The sequence below is a fragment of the Camelus ferus genome, chromosome 1 (assembly GCF_009834535.1).
Source record: "Camelus ferus isolate YT-003-E chromosome 1, BCGSAC_Cfer_1.0, whole genome shotgun sequence".
NCBI classification, from domain to species: Eukaryota; Metazoa; Chordata; class Mammalia; order Artiodactyla; family Camelidae; genus Camelus; species Camelus ferus.
This window is the reverse complement of record NC_045696.1, coordinates 71,165,100-71,188,519: the sequence shown is the minus strand read 5'-3', so window position 1 is coordinate 71,188,519 and position 23,420 is coordinate 71,165,100. Positions and strand designations below refer to the sequence as shown.

At 41.1% G+C, this 23,420-nt stretch overlaps 1 protein-coding gene across 1 annotated transcript; it reads left to right on the top strand.

The window, feature by feature from the left end:
- Nucleotides 1-11,153: 11,153 nt before the first annotated feature.
- Nucleotides 11,154-19,436, top strand: EIF2B5 (eukaryotic translation initiation factor 2B subunit epsilon). The gene is made up of 16 exons (XM_006183252.3): nucleotides 11,154-11,395; nucleotides 12,519-12,643; nucleotides 13,471-13,656; nucleotides 13,748-13,925; nucleotides 14,015-14,095; nucleotides 14,375-14,452; nucleotides 14,722-15,034; nucleotides 15,943-16,088; nucleotides 16,292-16,433; nucleotides 16,557-16,658; nucleotides 16,842-16,949; nucleotides 17,075-17,165; nucleotides 17,467-17,590; nucleotides 18,173-18,298; nucleotides 18,724-18,834; nucleotides 19,010-19,436. The coding sequence occupies exons 1-16, from the start codon at nucleotides 11,201-11,203 to the stop codon at nucleotides 19,067-19,069; spliced, it is 2,166 nt and encodes a 721-aa protein (XP_006183314.2). The 5' UTR covers nucleotides 11,154-11,200; the 3' UTR covers nucleotides 19,070-19,436.
- The last annotated feature ends 3,984 nt before the right edge of the window (nucleotides 19,437-23,420 follow it).

Here is a 23,420-nt window from a genome sequence, read left to right as displayed (position 1 = left end):
TATTCCTTTGATAACGATGTAAGTTTAAAAAACTAAAGCTCTAAACTGTTCTTAGAAACAATGATCAGTACATATACGTAAACTAAAAAAAAAAAGTGTAGTATATTGTATATATGTATTTGCATGCAATATACTGTGTATGTGCAGTCAAATTGTAACAATTCTACCTAATAAAACAGAAAAAAAAAGAAAAAATCTATTAGAATAAATGAGTTTAGCAATATTGTAAGATACAAGATCAATATACAAAAATCATTGTATGTATATATGTTAGCAATAAACAACCTGAAAATAAAATTTAAATAAAAATAAAATTTAACTTAACCAAACAAGTGTAAGAATTGTACCTTGAAAACTATAAAATATTGTTGAAAAATTAAAGAGGATCTAAATAAATGAAAAGATATATTTTCAAGATTTGGAAAAACTTAATATTGTGAAGTCGGTAATATTTCCCAAATTGATCAACAGATTCAGCACAATCCATGTCAAAATCCTAGCTGTATTTTTTGCAGAAATTGAGAAGCTGATCATAAAATTTACATGGAAATGCAAGAGACTCAGAATAGCCAAAATAATTATGAAAGAGAAGAACACAGTTGGTGGACTCACACTTTCTGATTTCAAAACTTACTACACACTACAATAATTAAGATAATATGGTACTAATAGAAGGATAAACATGCAGCTCAGTGAAATAGAATTGAGAGTTCATAAATAAACCCTAACATTTATAACCAATTTTTACAAATGAACTGAGACAATTCAGTAGAGAAAAGAATCTTTTTTTTTTCAGCAAATGGTGATGGGACAACCAGATATCAACATTCAAAAAAATAACTTTGGATCGCTACTTCACACAATACACAAAAATTAACTCAAAGTAGATCATAGACCTAGATATAAGAGCTAAAACACTTAGAAGAAAATATAGGAGTAAAGCTTCATGATCTTGGGTTTCTTAGATATAACACAAAAAGCACAAGTGATAAAAGACAAGACAGATAAATTGGACTTCATAAAAATTAAAAACTTTTCTACTTTAACAGAGCCATCAAGAAAGTGGGGTGGGGGGACCTCTCCCTTGGCACTACCTACAGAAGTGGCAGTCATCTCCTACTTGGTAGCATGGCTGCCCTCAGACCCCTCATGAAGCCCAGGATCATCAAAAAGAGGACCAAGAGGTTCATCTGGCACCAGTCAGACTGATACATCAAAATTAAGTGGAACTGGCAGAAAGCCAGTGGCATTGACAATAGGGTGCACAGTAGATTCGAGGGCCAGATCTTGACACCCAACATCAGTTATGGGAGCAACAAGATAACAAGGCACATGCTTCCTGGCGGCTTCCAGAAGTTCCTGGTGCACAAGGTCAAGGATCTAGAAGTGCTGCTGATGTGCAACAAATCTTACTGTGTTGAGATTGCTCACAATGTCTCTCCAAAAACAGCAAAGCCATTGTTGAAAGAGCAGCCCAGCTGGCCATCAGAGTCACCAATTCCTAATGCCATGCTGCGCAGCAAAGAAAATGAATAGACAGCTCCTGTGCACATTGCATTTGTGTTAATAAAACCATGAAACTCAGCAAAAAAAAAAAAAAAAAGGAGGTGCAGAAGCCAACAGACTGGAATAAAATATTTGAAGGTCATATATCTGATAAAGGGCTTGTATCCAGAAAACACAAAGAACTCTTACAACTCAACAATAAGTAGATAAATAACCAATTTAAAAATGAGTAAAGAGCACTATATACAATAGCCAAGACATGGAAACAATCTAAATGTCCATCAACAGAGAACTGGATAAAGAAGTTACGGTATATTTATACAATGGAATACTACACCGCCATAAAAAATAAAATAATGTCATTTGCAGCAACATGGATGGACCTGGAGATCATCATCCAAAGTGAAGTAAGCCAGAAAGAGAAATGAAAAAACCCATATGACAGCACTTATATGTGGAATCTAAAAAAAGAAAAAGAAGACACTAATGAACTCATCTATAAAACAGAAACAAACTCACAGACATAGTAAGCAATCTTATGGTTACTAGGGGGAAAGAGGGTTGGAAGGGATACATTTGGGAGTTTGAGATTTGCAAATATTAACTACTACATATAAAAATAGATAAAAAGCAAATATATTCTGTATAACACAGGGAACTATATTCAATATCTTGTAATAACCTTTTATGAAAACAAATATATGTATGTATATGTATGACTGGGACATTATGCTGTACACCAGCGATTGACACATTATAATTGACTATACTTCAATAAATAAATATATATATATATATATTTGTGTGTGTGTGTGTGTGTGTATATATATATATAAAATAAGTAAAAAATTAAAAGGAGAAAAGAATTTGAATGGACATTTCACCAAAGAAGATACAATAACAGTGACCAATAAGCACATGAAAAGATGTTCAACATTTAGTCATTAGGAGAATGCAAATCAAAACCACAATGAGACACCACATCACACTCATGAGGAGGGCTCTGATCAAAAAGACAGATAATAACAAATGTGAGGACATGGAGAAATTGGCACCCTCATATGCTGCTGATGGGAAAGTAAAATGGTGTAGCCTTTTTGGAAAATAATTTGACAGTTCCTCAAAATGTTAAACATAGAGTCACCATATGACCCAACAATTCTACTCCAAGTTATATGCCCAAGATAAATGAAAACATATGTCCCCACAAGACTTTTACACAAATGTTCATAGCAGCATTATCCTTAATAACCAAGAAATGGAAAAAAAAACCTCCATTGATGATGAATAAGCAAAATGTGGTTTATACATATGATGGACTATACTTTGGTCATAAAAAAGAATGAAGTACTGATACGTGCCACAACATAGATGAACTTTGAAAACTTTCTGTAAATGAAAGACACAAAGGACTACACTGTATCATATCATTTTAATGAAATGTCCACAATAGGCACATTCATAGATAGAAAGTAGATTGGTAGCAGCCTAGAGCTAGTCGGGGGAGGAGATAGTGGTGGGCTGGGAGGAATGGGGAGTGCCTGATAATGGATACAAGCTTTCTTTATGGGATGATGAAAATGTATTAAAATTAGATTAGGGTAATAGTTGCACATCTTTGTAAATATACTAAAAACATTGAATTCTATACCTTAAATGAGTGAACTATATAGTTTGTAAATTACATGTTTAGGGAAATGGCAGGTGTCCACTCTCGAACTTCTAGAATTGTTTCTCGGTGCTGGCAGCCTTAGTGACCTCAAGCATGTTGAAGGGCACAGATGAAATAAGATTGTCTATAAATTGATCACTGGTGATGGATATCTAGGATTCATTATACTATTTTCTCAACTTTTGTACATGTTTAACTTTTTCATTATAAAAATTTTTTCCACTATTTGTTTCTTTCTCTTTGCCTCGTTTCTGTTACAAACCCTAATCTCTTCTCAAACAGATGCAGGCCTCAAACCAACCATGATGATGTCATATATTCAGAAAGATAAAGCAAAAAGCATATTACTGGCTCTCAAAATACTACCTAAAATTAAAATAGTATTATTGTCACAAAATTTAAGACAGTGATTCTCAATTTGGGGGTTATGGACCCAGGGAACCAACCCTTGGGGGAGTTGGTGTTTACACAAGTACTCCAAGTATTGTCTAAAGATGGAATAAACAACATTATATATATTAAGAGGTATGTATATATACACATATATACATATACATAACTATTTTAGAGGTGTGTTTTTAATTTCCAAATATATGGAGTTTTTGTAATTATCTTTCCTTTTTTGATTTCTAACTTAATTACACAGGGGGTGAGAAATTATGTTTTGTGTCAATGCATGTCAAACATTAATGTGCTAGTGAATCCCCTGGGGATCTTGTCAAAATGCAGATTCTGACTCAGGGTGACTGAAACAGGGCCTGAGCTTCCACATTTCCAACAGGCTTTCAAGGGCTACTGCTGCTGCTCTGTGGACCAAGCTATTCAAGGGGTCTATAGACACCAATTCCCTGTAATCTGTTGAGATTTGCTTTATATATAGTTAATGTTCACAAATATTCCACAGGCATTTGGAAGTAAGGCATATTACCTAATTATTGAGTGCAGTGTTCTACATAAATTCATTAGATCAACATGGTTAATTGTGATAGTCAAGTTTTCTGAATCCTGTTCATTTATCTGCTTGATCTACCAAATACTGAGAGAAATATAAATCTCTTACTCTGACAGTGGATTTGTCCATTTTTTTCTTATAGTTTTGTAAAGTTTTACTTCATGCATTTTAAAACTGTATTTTTAGGTGCACAGAATTGGAAATATTTTATCTTCTTGATGAATTAAAGTTCTATCATTATAAGATTCCCACTTCAATTTCTAGTACAACTTACCAACCGATTTATTTTGGACAACATTTGCCATCTTTTTACTTTCAACTTTTCTGAGTCTTATGTCTTAAATATTTCACTTGTAAACAGTATGCTACTCAATTTTATTTCTTGGTCCAGTTTTCATATGAATAATTAAAAAGGTCTTAGAATGTTTTAACTCTGATCACCTCCTTCCTGACTTACATGTACAAGTAATTTGCACTTTCTTTTTTGACACCCCCGCAAGTTTAGACATTAATATTATTTTATAGCAATATTTGTTTAGATTTACCCACAGATTTACAATTTTCTTTACTAGATCTTCCACCTTGCAGCTAAGACTTTTGTTCTGGAATTTTCTCCTTCTGCTTGAGAAATATTTTTTAACAGTACTGTTCAATCTGCTGTCCAAAATGGTGGGAACTTTCTGTATCTGCACTGTCCAATATGCTAGTCACTAGCCACACGTGACTGCTGAGCACTTGAAATGTGGCAAATGTGATTGCATAAATTAATTTTAAATTTTATATAATTTTTATTTTAATAGTTATATATGGCTATTGGCTGCCGCACTAGACAGTGTAACATTAGAAGTTCTTTAGTCAAGATTTTTTCATGATCAATTGTCTCCATTTTTGTTGATCTGAAACTGTATTTATTTCTTCTTCTTGAAAGATAATTTCTCTAACTAGACAATTCTAGGTTGACACACTTTTCCTACAATTTCTGCTCATCTGGACTCAAGACTGATGTTCAGACTGGCTTGCTTGACCATACCTTTTTTTTTTCTCTTGGCAATGCTATCTAGGAACCCTATTGGCTCTCCATCCAGCCTGAAAAGTCTGACAAATGGGAAGCAGGTTGCTGCCCAGCAAAGACCTCTAGGGGGTAGTGTTGCCTAACTCCATAAGCCACCCTCCAGTATTCATCAGCATCTAGCCAAAGTAGTGTTTTATGTATGCCAGTCGCTTTTTTTTTTTTCTTTTTTTCCACCCTTCTTCTAGTCCCCTAAGTTTTTAAGTGAAGGTTCTTTTGAGTAATCCCAACCTGTTTCAACTGAGCTATGGAAAAAGTTTAAAGGACTTTTTCCCTCAACTCTCAGCCTGGAAAACAAAGAGGATTGTCATACCTCTGGAGACTAAGTATCACCTCTGGAGGTGATAGCGAGGACTCCAGGGGGAGGAAGAAGAAACAGAGAACAGAGGAGAACTCAGAACTTTATTTCTTCCATCATTTTCTAGCAAGCTAGGACATGAACAGTAAAAACTTCAGCTATCCAATAGCATATTAAAAATCTTCAACTTTTAGAACAATAACTCCAGACCTAAAAGTGACTAAAAAAATAAAACACTCATGGTAGTGAATAATTGGCTCTGATCACTAAGCTGAGAAGCACAAAAGGCCCTATGATTTACGCTCAAAGTGCTCCAATCCATCAGTTTGATGCATACAAAACCAGAGCCCTGACTATTTAGCAATGCCTAGAAAAGGCCAGTTCTTGTACATGTATCAAGGGTGCCCTGAAGGGGACATATCACATCATTATTTTGACATCTTTACAGGTAGAACCTGTAGGAAAGGGAAAAAGTGCCATTTAAAAGTTAGTGGAAAACAGAGGGAAAGCCTTATGACACTGGATTTGGCAATGATTTCTTGGATACAGCACCAAAAGTACAGGCAACAAAAGAAACAATAGACAAATTGGACTTCATCAAAATTTAAAACATTGGTACATCAAAGGGTACTACCAAAAGAGTAAAAAACAACCTACAGAATTGGGGAAAATATTTGCAAACCATGTATCTGATAAGGGATTGATATTCAGAATATATGAAGAACTCCTACAATTCAACAACAACAACAAAACTAGTTTTAAAAAGGGCAAATGACTTGAATAGACATTTCTCAAAAGAAGATATACAAATAGTCAATAAGCACATGTAAAGATGTTCAACATTACTAGTCATCAGATAAATGCAAATGAAAACCACAAGAGATACCACTTCACACCTATTAAGATGGACATTATAAAATTTAAAAATTTTTAAAGAAAATAACATGTGTTGGTGAGGATATGGAGAGATTGGAACCCTTGTGCACTGTTGGTGGCAATGTAAAGTGAAGAATAGTGGTTCTTCAAAAAATTAAACCATGGGATCCAGCAATTCTATTTCTGGATATATAACCCCCAAAAAGTAAAAGCAGGGACTTAGATATTTATACACTCATATCCATAGCAGCATTATTCACAACAGCTAAAACATGGAAGCAACCCAAGTGTCAGCTAACAGAAGAATGGATAAGCAAAATGTGGTATATACATACAATGGAATATTATTCAGCCTTAAAAAGGAAGGAAATTCTGACATGCTACAACCTGGATGAAACTTGAGGATGTTATACTAAGTGAAATAAACTAGTCACAAAAGAACAAATATTATATGATTCTACTTAAATGAGGTACTTAGAGCAGTGAACATCATGTAGACAGTAGGATGGTGGTTGCCAGGCCAAGAGGAGAAGAGAATGGAAAGTTACTGTTTAATGGATACAGAGCTTCTGTTCTGCAACATGAGAAGAGTTCCATGGATGGATGGTGGTGATGGTAGCACAACAATGTGAAGGTACTTAAAACCACTGAACCATACACTTAAAATGATTAAGATGGTAGATTTTATGTTATGTGTATTTCACCACAATTAAAAAACAAAACAAAAAAACATAAGCCTCAGCTTAGAGGAGCCAGAAATTACTTTTACTTATTTGTCTAAAGTTGGTGAGACTCTCACTTACTGGCTAGCAGCAACCAGTCATTCATTCAGCAAATATTTTCTGAGCATGTGCCATATGCTAGGTACTCCTCTAGACACCTGGGATACAGCAGTGAATAAAACAGAAAGCCTAATTTTCACAGAGCTTACATTCTAAATTGATTGATATTCAAGACTCATTTCAAAACCTTAATGGAGATATATTAATTTGCAAAAAGAACCAGAACTGACTGTTAACCTAAGAAATACATGCAGTCTTTTAACACATAAAAATACGTCCAACTTCACTCAAACTAAAGAAATGCAAATTAAAACGACACTTTGTTCCCCTATAGATTGACAGAAGGTCCAAACTGTTGAAAACACTCTGTAAGGCGGTAGGGGAACACACACTCACACATTGCCACTGTCAGGGCAAAATGGCACATTTTCCATGCATAGCCATTAAGAAATATAACACCATGAACAATTAAGCATCAGCCAGCTTCCCAGTGCGTTCAACAACAGCATATCCCCTGCCATGGGAATTGAATTCAATTTGAACCTGTCACTCTCCTTTAAGAACAAATTCTAAGAAGAGGGGAGGGTGTAGCTCAGTGGTAGAGTGTGTGCTTAGCATGCATGAGGTCCTGGGTTCAATCCCCAGTGCCTCCATTAAAAATAAATAAATAAATAAACTCAATTACCTACCTCCCCAAAATGAAACAAACAAACAAAAATAAATGTAAAAAAAAAAGAGAACAAATTCTAAGAAATAAATGAAAATTTATAAAGACATCAATGGGAGGGTGCTTGTTGCAGCATATTTGAAATAGCAAAAACTGCAAAAAGAAATCTGAATGTTTATCAGTCAAGAAATAGTTGGATAAATAATGGTATGTTCTTACTACAGAATGTTATGGAATCATTGAAAATAGCTAGATTTATCAACATTCCACCATATATTGAATAAAAATTAAGTTGCAGACAAAAAATGCATCATCATAATAATAGCTAATACTTAAATTGCATTGACACTGCATCAGTGTTCTAAGAGTTTTTCATATAGTATCTCATTCGATCCTCACAACAACCCTATGAGGTAAGCAGTGTTATTATCCCATTTCAAATATGAGGATATCCAGGCATAGAGAGATTGAGTAACCTGCCCAAGATTAAATAGCTAGAGCCTAGAATGGAATCCAGGCACACTGGCTCTGGGGAACCAGCATATAATTATATAGTATCTTGTCTCTAAACACAATTCTGTGTTTGAGTATATGTGAATACAAATGCATAAATATATGTTTGAATACATAAATATGGTATATGTGAGTTTAGGCATATATCACTACACCTATATACATAAGGTTAGCAGGGAAATAGAAAGAATACCCAGTAAATGATTAATAATGGTTATACCTCTGGGTGCTAGGGTGGAATGAGAGAAGTAGGGGAAGGAATTTTTACTGTGTTATATAGTTTGTGTGCCTGTGAGGTTTTTGTGGTTTATTAATTTGTGGTTTCCAGAAACTTTTTTCCCAGTTTTTCTTCACTGTAGTAAAGTATACATAACATTAAATTTACTATTTTAACAATTTTTAAGTGCACAGTTCAATGGCCTTAAGTACCTTCACATTATTGTGCTACCATCACTACCATCCATCCACAGAACTCTTCATGTTGTGAAACTGAAACTCTACATCCATTAAACAATAACTCTCCATTTTCTCCTCCTTCCCACAGCCGTTGGCAACCATCATTCTGTTTACATGATTTTGACTACTCCAAATATCTCATGTAAATGGAATTCTATAGTACTTGTCTTCTTGTGACTGACTTATTTCACTTAGCATAATGTCCTCAAATTTCATCCATGTTGTAGCATATGTCAGAATTTCCTTGCTTTTTAAGGCTGAGTTATATTCCATTATGTATATATCATATTTTCCTTATCCATTCATCTGTTAATGGACACTGGAGTTGCTTACATGTTTTAACTATGGTGAATAATGCTGCTATGAACATGGGTGAATACCTATCTGTTTGGACCCCTGCTTTCACTTTTGGGGGGTTAATATTCAGATGCAGAATTGCTGGATCACATAGTAATTCTATATTTCATTTTTGAAGAACTACCATACTGTTTTTCACAGCACCTGTACCATTTTACATTCCCATCAACAGGGCACAAGGGTTCCCATTTCTTCATATCCTCACTAATGTTTATTTTCTGTTTTTTGTTTCTTGCTTTGTTTTGGGGTTTTTTGTTGTTATTGCTGTTTATTTTGATAGCAGCCATCGTAACGACTGTGAGGTGATATTTCGTTGTACTCTTGATCTGCACTTCCCTAAGCACCTTTCTTGTGCTTTTTGGTCATTTGTGTATCTTCTTTTGAGAAATGTCTATTCAAATCCTTTGCCTATTTTTGTTTCCTTGTTGCTGTTGTTGGTTTGAGTAAATTTTGAAACAAAACAAACAAAAATTAACAGCAGGTTTAGAAGGATTCTCCCTAAGACCCATCCATCAAAACCTTAGTGGATTTACCACTCACACTTTCCCAGCTGTCAGGAGTCATTTAAAATTTTTACAATTGGATCTACTTTCTATATCCTCATCACACTCCCAAGCCACCCCCTTTTGTGTGTGCTCGCTCAAATTACTAGTCTTGTTTACTCACCCCTCTTTTCTCTTTCTTCCTGTGGATTTGTAGGGCAGTCCAACATCATCTTCTACAATGTACATTCACTTAATTGAAAACTTTTACTGAGTTGCTGTCTTCTTTTCCTTCTCCAGTCTAAATTTTCGAAAATTCTTTAAAACTTGGTTTTCGCTCTGGTAGAGGGAAGAAATGACAGACTCCTCAGACCCGAGAGGAGGGCGCCTGAGTGCCACGGGTCAAGCTGCAACCGCCACGTGGAAACATCAAACCCCAGCCTTTTCAACTCCAAATCCCGACATGCAACGCGGCCATGGGTGGGAACAACTTTTGCAGAAACGTTGTGGGACCCAGCAAATGGTGGAATTCGGACTGTTCTCATGCAGAAGAGTGTAATGCCTTGCTGGAAAGTCCGCATGGTCGCTCACTTTCACAAACCTGGCTAACCCGCTGCAAGCTCTGTCTCTTTCCCCAGAAGGTGCTGTGCCTCTCAAGACTCAGCCCTTTGCTCTCCAAGTCCCTTCTGCCTGGAAAGCTTGCGGTTTACCTCCAGTCCTACTCAACTTTATAGTGTTCTTGGATCCACCCCTATTTCCACCCTGGATTAAGACACAAAGTAGAGCTTCAATAAATGCTGATAGGCCAAAAGGATAAACGAAGATATAAAATAGTATAAATTCTTATCCACACACAACTTGGCAGAAAGGTTGTGGAGCTATGACGTCATACAGATCGGGTTCCAATACCAGTTCTTCCACTTACTAGCTGGGTGAACTTCACCCCAGTGAGAGTTAAAGAAATGCCTATTGAACGAATGAATAAGACGTTCCAGCAGAGATGTGTGACTAATTAAAAGAGATAATGCTTGTATCGTTCCTGGCCACAATCAGCATTCAGCAGAATTACTACTCTCCTTGTTCCACGTTCTCTATTATCTAGACTGCGAGTGCCCTGAGGGAAAGGAATGTCTGACTCCCCAAGGTGCCGAGGTGAAGAGAATGAAGACGGAGGACCACAACGTTTAACGTGCTTGAGGCGGGGAAGATTATATATCCAGAAAGGATCTCGCCGCTTCGTAGAGACCACAAGTCTCTTTATCCCACAAGAGTCTGAGCTTGCTCACGTACAAATGACGGCTGGCTATACTTGCAGATGGAGTCTGCAATCCATAGGACGCCATCACCCAGGCGCCTCGACAGGCCATCAACCAGGCTGCTGGGTTAGCACGCCCAGCTCCTTCCTGCTCACACCTGAGGCGCTCAGGGGAGACGCATGCGCACTCCTCTCTCCTCGGCTCCACCCGCCCTCCCTTCGCTAGTCTTTCGCGTTTCGAGTGCTGGGCCTTTTTGTCCACTACCGCGTGCGGTGTCAGTTTCCGTGCGGAAGTGGTGGTCGTGAGAGAAGAAGATGGCGGCTACTGTGGTAGCGCCGCCTGTTGCGGTGGCCGCCCGCGCCAGCAAGCGCAGCGGCAGCGGACCGGGAGGCGGCGGCGGTGGGGCAGCCAGAGGGGCGGAGGAGGAACCACCGCCGCCCCTACAAGCAGTTCTGGTGGCGGACAGCTTCGACCGCCGCTTCTTCCCCATCTCCAAGGACCAGCCTCGGGTGAGCGCCGCGCGCGAGAGCTGCCAGAGGGCCCAGAGGTGGCGAGGCTTCAGCAAGTTATCCTTTCGATTGTCTAGTGAAGCGGGCTCTGGAAGCACTTGTGTGCACTCCGTTTCCCAGAAATCAGGTTTAACTGGTTGGGAGGAAGGCGGAGAGACCGTCTAAAGCCCCGATGACTGCCTGGCCCAGTGAGTGAGTGGCAGATTTGGGAACTCGTAGTGCTGTCCACCTCAGGTTAAGGATTCCTGCAGAGGGCGAATGTAGAAGCGGTGCCTGTGAGAAGCCTTCACACAGTGATTCAGTGCCCCAGGCGGAGGCTGCGCTGTTTTTCTGTAGAGGAAAGAGATCCTTAGGTAAAAGGGAATGTCATTTCCTATTGCCTCCAAAAGGGAGGTCATGTGCCTAAAAAAAGAGCAAACTGGTCTGATCCTATAGTAACAGCTGTTTTGGATCTTGAACAGTGTGCTTTTTTTCTTTCCAGGTTTTAATGACAGCTAGTGCCATCTGTCAAAAGGAGAACAGAACGGGTTTAGTGGCTGGTTGCCAATATCCACTGTATTGTCTAGACACTGGGGAATTGGACTGAGCTAGTCCTAGGGATTGCTGGGTCATTCAGCAGTCCCCAGTTCAAAAGAAAGGGATTTGTATTCGGTTCAGGAAAAATCCTCTTTGACTCCCTGCTCCCCAAAATAGTCTAATGGCTCTTTATTTTGGACAAGTGATTGGGATGACTCTTAGAAGGGGATCAAGGAAGGAAATTTTATAGGAAAAAAGGCTTTATGGTACTTAACTTTCTGAAGATTTGATTGATTTCTAGTGTTCTTTTTTTCTCAGGGGTAGTCTGCTGTACTTGTAGTAGCTCTGTGTCTGATGCTAAGCAAGTAGATTCCATGCTTACTATATCCAAACTGCAACAGATTAGACTCTGATGTTTAGAGCATGCCATGAACATTAAAGGTAGGAGCCTGGATTACTTTTAAATAGGAAAGATAAAGTAAAATTTGTGTGTGTGAAAACACTGAGAGACGAGTGAAAACTGTAACTGAAATGGGAGAAAGAATGGTACCCAGAGTACCCTCATGGACTCAAGACTTCAAACTGTTCTTCATCTCCTCCCCTCCAGGTCCTCTTGCCCCTGGCCAATGTGGCACTAATTGACTACACTCTGGAATTTCTGACTGCCACAGGTGTACAGGAAACCTTTGTCTTTTGTTGCTGGAAGGCTGCTCAAATCAAGGACCATTTGTTGTAAGGCTCTGCAACTTTTCTTTCCATGTTTTACCTTTTTTTTTTTTTTTTTCCAGTTTCCTTAGGATGGATGTAACTAAATAAAGGGAAATTGTGAGGGAGAAAAGTGTCCATTTGGATCCCATCATAAGATCTAAGGGCATTCTCTTCACTTAGGTGAGCAGCTGGCACTGTGACAAAGATTAAAGAAAAACATTTTGCTTTTTTCTGAATTTTACTTGCAAAGTTTGGTCCCACTGGGTTTTCCTTTTTATTTAGTGGCTCCAATATGCAAGTAACAAGAGTAACATCCTTATTTTTCCACTGAGCTTCTAAATATTGAGCTCTTCCTCATCTTTGTAGTCCCAGTGCCTAGCTTAGTACCAAGCAAATAGTAAACACTTAACAAATGTTTGGTGAAGTCATTTTGAAAAAGAATGACTCTCAGCGTTTATGGAAGTTTGGGAAATAGAGTCTAGGATATTAGCATGATCTTCATCAGACAGTTCCTAAATTTAGTATGAGCTTTGAAAGGAGAAGAGTAACATGAAAAGTGTATTCCCAAGATACTTTGTAACCCAAGTCTCAGCAGGATTTTTAGTTCAAATCCATGTTTGGGGTCAGGGTATGGAGAGGAAGTAACCATGTTTCTCTAACCCATAAAACAAGACTGAGAACAGACTATGCTGAAACCATTCATTACAGTTCATAAATCTCTTTGAAGTCAAGGACGCTGGCAGGAACCCAAAAAAAGCCAAAGCAAAGGAGTGCAAATGTGGGAGAAATAGGGAAGCTCTACATGATCTTTATGCTTGATTTACTCATCCCCCTCACCCCTCTTCCTTTAGGAAATCCAAGTGGTGCCGCCCTACATCCCTCAATGTAGTTCGAATAATTACATCAGAGCTATATAGATCACTGGGGGATGTTCTCCGTGACGTTGATGCCAAGGCCTTGGTGCGCTCTGACTTCCTTCTGGTGTATGGGGATGTCATCTCAAACATCAGTATTACCAGAGCCCTGGAAGAACACAGGTCAGGATGGGGAAATGGTAGAGACAAGGTTTGGGACCAGCAGAGCCCTAAGACTGCTTTATTGCAGCTCTCTCCCTCCTATCCTTTATAGGTTGAGGCGGAAGCTAGAAAAAAATGTATCTGTGATGACAATGATCTTCAAGGAGTCATCCCCTAGCCACCCAGCTCGTTGCCCCGAGGACAACGTGGTAGTGGCTGTAGATAGTGCCACAAACCGGGTTCTCCATTTCCAGAAGACTCAAGGCCTCCGACGTTTTTCTTTTCCCCTGGTATGCAGGTATCTGGGGTCCTTGAAGTGGGAAGGTGACAGTCTTCAGCAGGAAAGACAACTTAAAGTCCTTGTAACTTCTCCCCACAGAGCTTATTCCGGGGCAGTGGAGATGGAGTGGAGATTCGCTATGATTTACTGGATTGTCATATCAGCATCTGCTCTCCTCAGGTGAGCTCTTTAGGGCCAAGGCTGCACATCCAAAGAGTAGAACTCTGAGGGTGTATGATCACCCTCTTAGAAAGCCAGGGTGTATTTCTTCGCCCTCATACTCTTATCTGTTCTACAGCAAGTAGGTACAATCATCTTGACCCCAATATTTCATTAGCAGCCTTTTTGGGATTCTAGCCCATGTCCTGCTGTCATAGTGTCTGATAGGTCTCTGGGGGCCTTATCTTTGCTCCCAGAGAATAGCACTTAACCTTGGCCCCCTCTGACTTCCCCCAACAGGTGGCTCAACTCTTCACAGACAACTTCGACTACCAAACCCGAGATGACTTTGTGCGAGGCCTGTTAGTGAATGAGGAGGTAAGAAAAGGCTCCCAATTCCTCTTTAGAAGAGGGCTATGATTTTATCTCATGCTGGTAACTTTTGGTCCCCTTTTATTTTTTATTGACCCTTAGGAGGGAAAAAAAGAGCTGGAGGGGAGAGGGAAGTGGTACACAAAGTCTCAGGCCATTTGGCTCTGACATTGAGAGGCAGTGGGGAACTTAAGAAGGTTAGAAAAGCATTATACCTGGAGATGTTCTTCCTCTCCTGCTTACTTGTATGACATCCCTTTTCTCATCCCATTCAGATCTTAGGAAACCAGATCCACATGCACGTGACAACTAAGGAATATGGTGCCCGGGTCTCTAACCTACACATGTATGCTGCTGTCTGTGCTGATGTCATCCGCCGATGGGTCTACCCTCTCACCCCAGAGATGAACTTCACTGACAGTGCAGCCCAAAGCTGCACTCACTCTCGGCACAACATCTACCGGGGGCCTGAGGTCAGCCTGGGCCATGGCAGCATCTTGGAGGAAAATGTGCTCCTGGGCTCTGGCACTGTCATTGGCAGCAATTGCTCCATCACCAACAGTGTCATTGGCCCCGGCTGTCACATTGGTGAGCACAGGTTGGGAAGTCAAACTGGCAATCAGAGGAGCAGGAACCTGGGGGCCCCAGGTCTCCAGAAAAGGATACAGAGGGATGGTCCCTAAGAATAAGGAACTAGAGTACCTGCCTTAATAAAGGAGGAGACAGGGATGTAAAGACAGTGATACTTTAATTTGTGGCCTGTGAGCCTGTTATTGGATGACTCTTCACATTCCAGGGTACTCTGTATTTCACATTCAGAACTAAGTGGTTAATTAACATGCAATAATAACATCTATTTAGTGCATTGCAGTTTACAAGGGGCTTTTGCATGCATTATTTCATTTAATCCTCACAGAAGCCTTGTGAGGTAGGTATTATTTATCTACAGTTCATAGATAAGTAAAAAGGCTGAAAGAGGTTCTCAGCCAAGGTCATAGCTAATAAGAGACAGTGCTGGGACTTGAATCTGAGTATTATGATTGTAGTTCTAGTGTTCTTTTTACTCTTAGTAAGTCACTGTGGTTGTAACAATGTGATGCTTCTAATGGAACTACCTCTTTAAAAGAACAATAAGATTCTAATTCTAAAATGTACAAGAAAGGGTGGAATAATTTGGTTCTACTCTGAGACATGAATGTGATTCTAATTAGTTTCTTGAGTTCAAGGGGTCCCCAGAAATTTTGACGGTTCTCAGGTTAAGGTATGTAGTCTGTAATTGCTATAAACATGGTGGAGGGTAGTCAGGCTGAGCAGTGTTCTAGCCTCAGGCCTGAGCTTAAAGGAGGAGAAGGTGTTTCTGGTTAATTGAGCATGGAGTAGTAGAGCTCTGTGTAGTAGCGATGCTGGTGTCAGTCAGCCCCATCCTCCATGAATGGCCCTGGGCTGTAGTCAGAGCCCTGAGTGACCAGGAATCCTTCCTTTCTGTCCTGAGCCAGGTGATAATGTGGTACTGGACCGGGCGTTCCTGTGGCAGGGCGTTCGTGTGGCTGCTGCAGCACAGATCCATCAGTCTCTGCTCTGTGACAATGCTGAGGTCAAAGAAAATGTTATATTGAAGCCACGCTGTGTCCTCACTTCCCAGGTAAGACCTGCTCCACACTGCACACAGGCCCCAAGCTGAGCCAGAAAGGGCATTACATCCATCCAGTCCACTCTGAATTGAGAGTCCAAATCCAGTGGTTTCATTTGTCTTCTACTTCTACTAAACTCACTCTCGTTATCAGGTTGTACTTTTCCCCAGCACACTAATGGATCTGTGCCACCCACTCCTTTTGTCTCCTCCAGGTGGTAGTGGGCCCAAGTATCACGCTGCCTGAGGGCTCAGTGATCTCTCTGCACCCTCCAGATGCGGAGGACGATGAGGATGATGGTCAGTTCAGTGATGATTCTGGAACTGACCAAGAAAAGGAGAAAGTGAAGCTGAAAGGTGTGAGGCTCAGCAGGTGTGGGGCATCTGTGTGTCTCTCTGCCCCATAGAAAAAATGAGTGTTTCCTCCTAAGGGATTGGTGCTTCTGCTGGGCCTTTGCTAAAGATCAGTGCCTTTTCCAGGTTACAATCCAGCAGAAGTTGGAGTTGCAGGCCAGGGCTACCTCTGGAAAGCTGCGGACATGAACAAGGAGGAAGAGGAGGAACTACGGCAGAATCTGTGGGGTGAGCTAGCCCTGATTCCTGCCACTCCTGCCCTTCTAGGTCAAAATACCTTGAAGGAGATTGACCACTTCAGAATCAGACTACTGGTTAATTACTTTATTCATGAAGACAGAGCAGATACATTGCTCTCTGTCAATGGCTCTTTCCTTATTTTTCTTTTTTCTCACTCTTATGGATTCTCAGGACTCAAAATCAACATGGAAGAAGAGAGTGAAACTGAAAGTGAGCATAGTATGGATTCTGAGGAACTAGACAGCCGGGCAGGCTCCCCACAGATGGATGACATCAAAGGTGAGTGGCCAGGGGAGCAGTGTCTGGACAAGAGAGGAAGACATCCAGTTTGATTTCATATAAAGTCAGGACTGGATGACTTAAAGCATCACTGGCCCATGAACTTATTCTTGCTTTCATTTTAGTGTTCCAGAATGAAGTCCTGGGAACACTTCAGCGGGGCAAGGAGGAGAACATTTCCTGTGACAATCTAGTCCTAGAGATCAACTCTCTCAAGTAAGAGCACCCCTCCCTATTCTCTTCTCCTTGGGGTAATCCCAGGCAGGTAGAGTTTCTCTCCTGTTAACTTGCCCAAGTGGGAACCTTTCTTTCCCTCAACACCCCAACTGGACAAAACCAGTAGCATGTGGAGCAAGGAGAACGTTAGTTTCTAGCTCAGCGGACTTCCCCCTTCCAAAACCCTCCCCTTCCCTGTTCCATCTGACTTCATCTCCCCAGGTATCCTGCCAAAGTCATAGTCCTACAGTATGCTGAAAGGGCCAGTGAAGGCCCTAGTGTCACCCCAATCTCCCCACAGGTATGCCTACAACATAAGCCTAAAGGAGGTGATGCAGGTACTGAGCCACGTGATCCTGGAGTTCCCCCTGCAACAAATGGATTCCCCACTTGACCCAAATCGCTACTGTGCCCTGCTGATTCCTGTAAGCAAAGATTGGGGCTGGGTACAGGGGGTTGGGTGGAGACAGATACACATCCTTGCTGGACTTGACTTTAAAGGAAATCAGAAGTAGAGGGTCCTATTGTAGGATATATGTTACATGTGGTTCCTTTCTCCTTGCCTCTGGACACAGATTGGGTTCTAGAGCTGGTTTGGGTGGTCCAGGGGAGTCAAACTGGATTCAGTACTGAGTGACCTTTGAGACCCCAGCATTGAGACCATACTAGACCCCAAAGATATACCCAGAATAGACCTGGACTGTCATGGTTTCTGAGTGAAATGATTTGACCCAGGATGAGATAAACCTTTAGGATGGGAACAGATATTTTGAGGCAGCCTGCAGCATCTGAACCCCTTCACCCTCCCTGGGAAGTCTTCTCCTTTTCCCCAATCCTGACTGCCAACAACTTGCAAGTCCCTCTGACATAATTCCACAGAGCCTGTATCATCTGTATCATCTCTCTCTTGTCTTGAAAGACCCAGGTTATCAATATTGGTTTTCTTTGCTGTCCAGGTATAGGTGCATGCTCAGGAATACATTGCAGTTTTCCCCTTCCTTCCACAGCTGCTCAAGGCCTGGAGCCCTGTTTTTAGGAACTACGTGAAGCGTGCAGCTGATCATTTGGAAGCATTGGCAGCCATAGAGGACTTCTTCCTGGAGCACGAAGCTCTTATTACTTCCTCGGCCAAGGTGAATACCAGTTCGAGCCTCATAGTCCTGCATTTGCTTTGGAACAGACCTTGGTGACCTCCATGGAGACACAGAACAGGCTGACGTGAATCCGTGTGGAGTTTGGTTAACTGCATCATCCACCCCTAGTGTTGTGCTTATTGCTGGTATAGTACAGCTTGGAGCCAGGCTAGGAAGGCAGCTGTTTGGAGGTTGCCCTCAGAATGCGCAAAGCACTACCCAGCAATAGTTCCAGAAGTTAGACCTGTCCCAGTATCAGAGTGGTACTTATTCTTGTCCATTTTGGAGGAGGCTGCTCGGTGTGTAGAAGAGGGCTGAAGGCTTGGTAGAAAGAGGGGCTAAGATCTTGTCTCCTCTTCCTCTATTATCCATTCTATCTTGCTGGGCCCAGCAAGGCTCCTGAGATCTCTGCTGGCCTTTTGCAGGTACTGATGGCTTTTTACCAGCTGGAGATCCTGGCTGAGGAAACAATCCTGAGCTGGTTCAGCCAAAGGGACATAACTGACAAGGGCCGGCAGTTGCGCAAAAACCAGCAGGTGAGTCAAGCTGCCCTCCTCTCACTGCAGTGGTTGTCTGGTTCCCTGGCTCCTGGCCCTAGACTCCAGGGTGGCTGGTCCCTGGGACTCTGGTTGTTAGAGCTGTTTGTCTGCTGAGGAGAACAGGGGAGGGTTATGTGCCCCTCCCTCAGCTCTCCACTATGCTTCCTTACAGCTGCAGAGGTTCATCCAGTGGCTAAAAGAGGCAGAAGAAGAGTCATCTGAAGATGACTGAAGTTACACTGCTTGCTCCTGTGGGTGTGGTTGATTGCCCTCCTGGTTTCTGGGCCAGGGCAAGTGAGAGGCCAGTTGCAGAGGGATGAGTGCCACCATGAGCTGAGACTTAAAGGAGCAGAGGCTGGAACTACAGTATTCTTCCCACCGCCAGCAACCATGTGCCTGCCATCCATACTGGGGAGTTGGGATGAGGGAAGTTGGGCTGGGTAACAGCTCTGTCTAAGGAGGAGCTAGGCAGGCCCTGCAGTTAGAGGAAGGCCAGAGGAACAGCTCTGTGCTCTGGTTTCCCCACAGGAAACAGCGGAGAGCAGCTGGCCCTCTCTGATGCCTGTATTTGTTGATATTAAAAAACAGAGAGAGGTATACTTGGTTTCTCTCCAACTCTGACTGATCAGCCCTTGAAGTAGATGACCACAGACTTCTGAAACCTCTTTGACAAGGTAGCCTTTCCTTAACACCTGGTGGAGAGGAAGAAGAGGGGTGTTGTGGCCACTAGGTGGTACTGTGGTGCCTCGCTAATTGACCATCGCCAAGGTTCATGGTACTGGTAGGTTTTCTAGCCTTTCTGGACCAATTTGAAGTCCTGGAGTGGTGTGCCTGAACCTATTTACATAAGAGAGTCCTAGTCCAAACTCTCAGGAGGTGATAATGCTGAGCATATGTAAGGCCCATTAACACCTGCCAGTCTTTCACGTGCTTTGTCCAGTGCTTTGTCCAGTTGATCCGGTACTACTGTCAGGAAAGCTGGGCTACTTTTCATCTTAAAAACAAGGAAATTTGTTCAAGGTCTTATGACTCTTGGAGGGTAAAGCTAAGAACTTGAGCCTCACAATCCAGAATTTTTTTGCTTCAACATACAGTGAAGGGAAATTTTTTGCAGAGGCAAATACAACCCCAAGCCAGCAATGGTTATCCTAAGAACAGAGGAAGATCGTGCGAAATAAGCTTTCCCCTAATATTAAGAGTGTTTGCTGTATGACAGGCATTTTGCTAAATACTTTTCATGTGTTACTGTAATTAACCTTCACATCAGCCCTGTGAAGTAAGTCTTACCCCATTTTCAGGTGAGGAGCCTGAAGTTCACAGAGGTCCCGTAATTGGTAATTGATAGCAGCAAGGATTTGTTATTGGACTGTAGAGCTACGGTTTGTCATCTTCCTATATTGTCTCTTTTAACCTCAACCATGAGACATGCCCTTCTATCTTATCTTTTTGAGCTTGTTCTTACCTTCCTATAATAACCCTTACTGTGTTAACACTTCAACTGTGGCAGATGTCTCTGGTACAAGTGGCCCTTCTGGACATCACAGAGAAAACGGTTGCCTTTCTTCATTTCAGTTAGGTGGAAAGGAGTAAGCTGAGGAAGAGGACACTGAACTGTACTCAGGGGTGTGAAGGGGCATTACTCAGTATTTCTAAAGAGGAAAAAATGAGCTGGCCAAGATTTAGCTTAATTTACTTTTCTCATTCAGTAAATCTCAGTTTCTCCTTGTCAGTTGACCTACTGCCTAGAGAGCATATGAAGGTTATGGCATGGACCTAACAGGCACAGTTAAATACAAATAATTATAGAATACCTCTAATTTATACCTAATGAGTGGCAGAGATCAGAAGTGGCTTATAGAACTTTTTAGGAGGAAGATATTCCTTCTAGTTGGGGTGATTGGGGAAGGCTTACAGGAGTGTAACACTTGAGTGGCCTAAAAAAATAGAAAGGGTAGAAGGGAACATTAAAAGCAAAGCAAAGGGTGTCCTTTTAAATATGGCAGGTTAAACACATGGACTTTTTACTCCTTCCAAAACCCTGTTCGAATGCCAGCAAAGGAATTCTTCAAAAAAGGCATGTCACTCAATGATAAGGAAAACAATAAGTGACAATAATGAATGAGAAACATGAACATTTAGGGGGAAAAAATTAAGGGTGAATGTTGACTTAGCAGAGCAGAATGAGATGGGCTCTACCTGCTGAGGTGGTTATTAACAAGAAGCAAGCCAGTGTGCCCTTCTGAACCTGGAAAAGGCTCAATAGAAGTGCGTAAGGATTGGAGCTGCGAACCAGGGGTGGGATAGAGGGAAATCAGATGAAGGTCTGTATGAGAAAGAGCCCCCCAGGTACCCACTTTATCCAATCCAGCTGAGTTTAGTCTCTGGAGAAATGGTGGAGAGGAAATTCTCAAAGAAATACTTATGAAGGTTTCTAAACCAAAAAGTCATGAGTTTCTAGACTGACAGCTTGTTAGTGCCCAGCGTAGTGAGTAAAATAGCACCATGAAATTTCAGATCCTCAGGGAAGATGTAAACTATTAGGACCTCCAGACTAAATAGACATTGTGGGGATGGGAGTGAGAAACTAGATTGAAAAGGAAAGATGAAGTGAAAGTATATGAGTGGTAAAGCTCTGAATATCAGCACACACCAGCTGGTCCCCCTGGCAGAAACAAACTAATTGAAGAAAAAAGGCCTACAAATACTTAAGTTTTTGTTTCCTTTAAAAAAAAAAAAGCCCAACTTTCCCCCACTGATCACCCTACAGTGAAGACTATAGGTAATAAGCCTTGTACATGGACAGAGCTTCCTATCAGCTTTTTTTGGTATCTCACTCTTAAATATAAACAGACTGTTAAGGGCCACTAGACACTTGAAACTTCCAACATGAAAGGCAGGGACCAAAATGAACAGAAAATTAAAACCAAGGAAACTGACAAAGCAGGGAGCTTCTTGAAAACCTGGGGCGGAGGGTGGGCTCTAATTCTCAAAACTCAGGGAAGATACTGTGTCTGAATAAAATGCTATAAAAAGGAGGAGTTGGAGAACAAGAGCTCTTAGAAATTAAGTAAACATTTTTTTCCTACTGAGAACTAGAGGACTACAGAGCCAAATAGGAGGGAGACTGTATATCCATCCTTAGGTACTTACTGAATTTTGGATTGTGAGTATTTTACCTATACAATTGGTTAGGGGAGAGGTTGGAAATAATGTTAAGAAAATCTTGCAAAAAGGTGAAATGATTTTTAAAAAGGAAATGGATGATGAGGGGAAAAAAGGATCAATCCAGAAGGTCCAACATCTGACAGGAGTTGCAGAAAGAACAGGAAAAACAGTCATGATGTTATTAAATAAGTCAAGAAAATGTTGAATTTCCAGATGGGAAGGGCTCACCAAACACCTAGCACAGTAAATAAGCACAGTAAATGAGGCATATCACCAAGAAATTTCAGAACCTCCAGGGATAAAGATAACTTCCTAAAGACTTCCAATGAGTTTAAAATAAGTTGTGTACAAATGCTTAGAAAAAGTAAAGAGATAACACTGACCACTTGACAGCAACACTGGAAGTTAGAAGACAATGGAGTGATTCCTTCAAAATTCTGAAGGAAAATTACTTTCAACTCAGAATCATACTTTCATCTTTTCAAGTTCCCCCTCAGATTTTGATTTCCCATGCTTTCAAGGGACACTACCAGGGGATGTGCTTTACTAAAGCAAAGGAGTAAAGTATCCAGGAAACCGATCCAACACAGAGGAGAGGTAAAGGGAATTCTGAGAATGATGTAGAGAAGTCCCAGGATGACATCTGTTCACAGGCTGAGATAGTCAGCAGCACAGACCAGAACAATGGAATGGAAGGCTCCAGGATAGAAAACGGTTGGATTATCTAGTACATTGGACTGAATGAGTAAAACATGTACTGAGAAAACTTAGATTATGTGGAAAGTCTTAATGATAAGTACACTATATAAAAAACAAAAGCAAATGAAAAAGCAAGGCAGTGATGAATGCTGGAGAAAAAGTTGTAAAGGAAGCATTTATTCATAATCAAAATATCAATACTAAGTACTGTATTATTTTAACCAAAAAGCGTGATTTTGTAAATTTAATAGGTTAGGGGGAGATGGGAGAAAGATAAATCCATCAATCAAAATTGGAAATAAATAAACAATGTCCAGAATGCATAAATTAAGAAATAGGAGCTACAGGGTGGAAGGAAACATCCGTGGGGCCACGAGCTGGGTGCATTTAGTAACTCAACCCCACGTCCCTTGTGAAAGTCTGAGACTAGGGCCAAAAGCGGCCCCAACAGGGCCCTCCCTGAGCTTATGTAAGGTAAGTTCCCAGAGCAGGAACCTCTGGGGCTAGGGCAGAGGGGACAGGAGATGCCGTGTACCCGCCCTTGGGGAGGGTCCTAGCAGATGACCGCTTAACCTGTGCTTGGAACAGACTCGTGGCCTACGAAGTGAGTTCAATGGCAGAGTTGAGGTACCCTACATGGGGGCATTATAACGCAATTCAGACTACTTTCCCCCACCCCCTCCTCAGGGAAAAAAAATAGTATGAGCTAAAAAATACAC

What these genes read in the sequence shown, in the direction of transcription:
- EIF2B5 (XM_006183252.3), top strand. Translation starts at nt 11,201, where the DNA reads ATGGCGGCTACTGTGGTAGCGCCGCCTGTTGCGGTGGCCGCCCGCGCC. An exon ending in GCCTGTTAGTGAATGAGGAG is followed by an intron (nt 14,453 to 14,721) that starts GTAAGAAAAGGC and finishes CATCCCATTCAG; the next exon opens with ATCTTAGGAAACCAGATCCA. An exon ending in GGAGAAAGTGAAGCTGAAAG is followed by an intron (nt 16,434 to 16,556) that starts GTGTGAGGCTCA and finishes TGCCTTTTCCAG; the next exon opens with GTTACAATCCAGCAGAAGTT.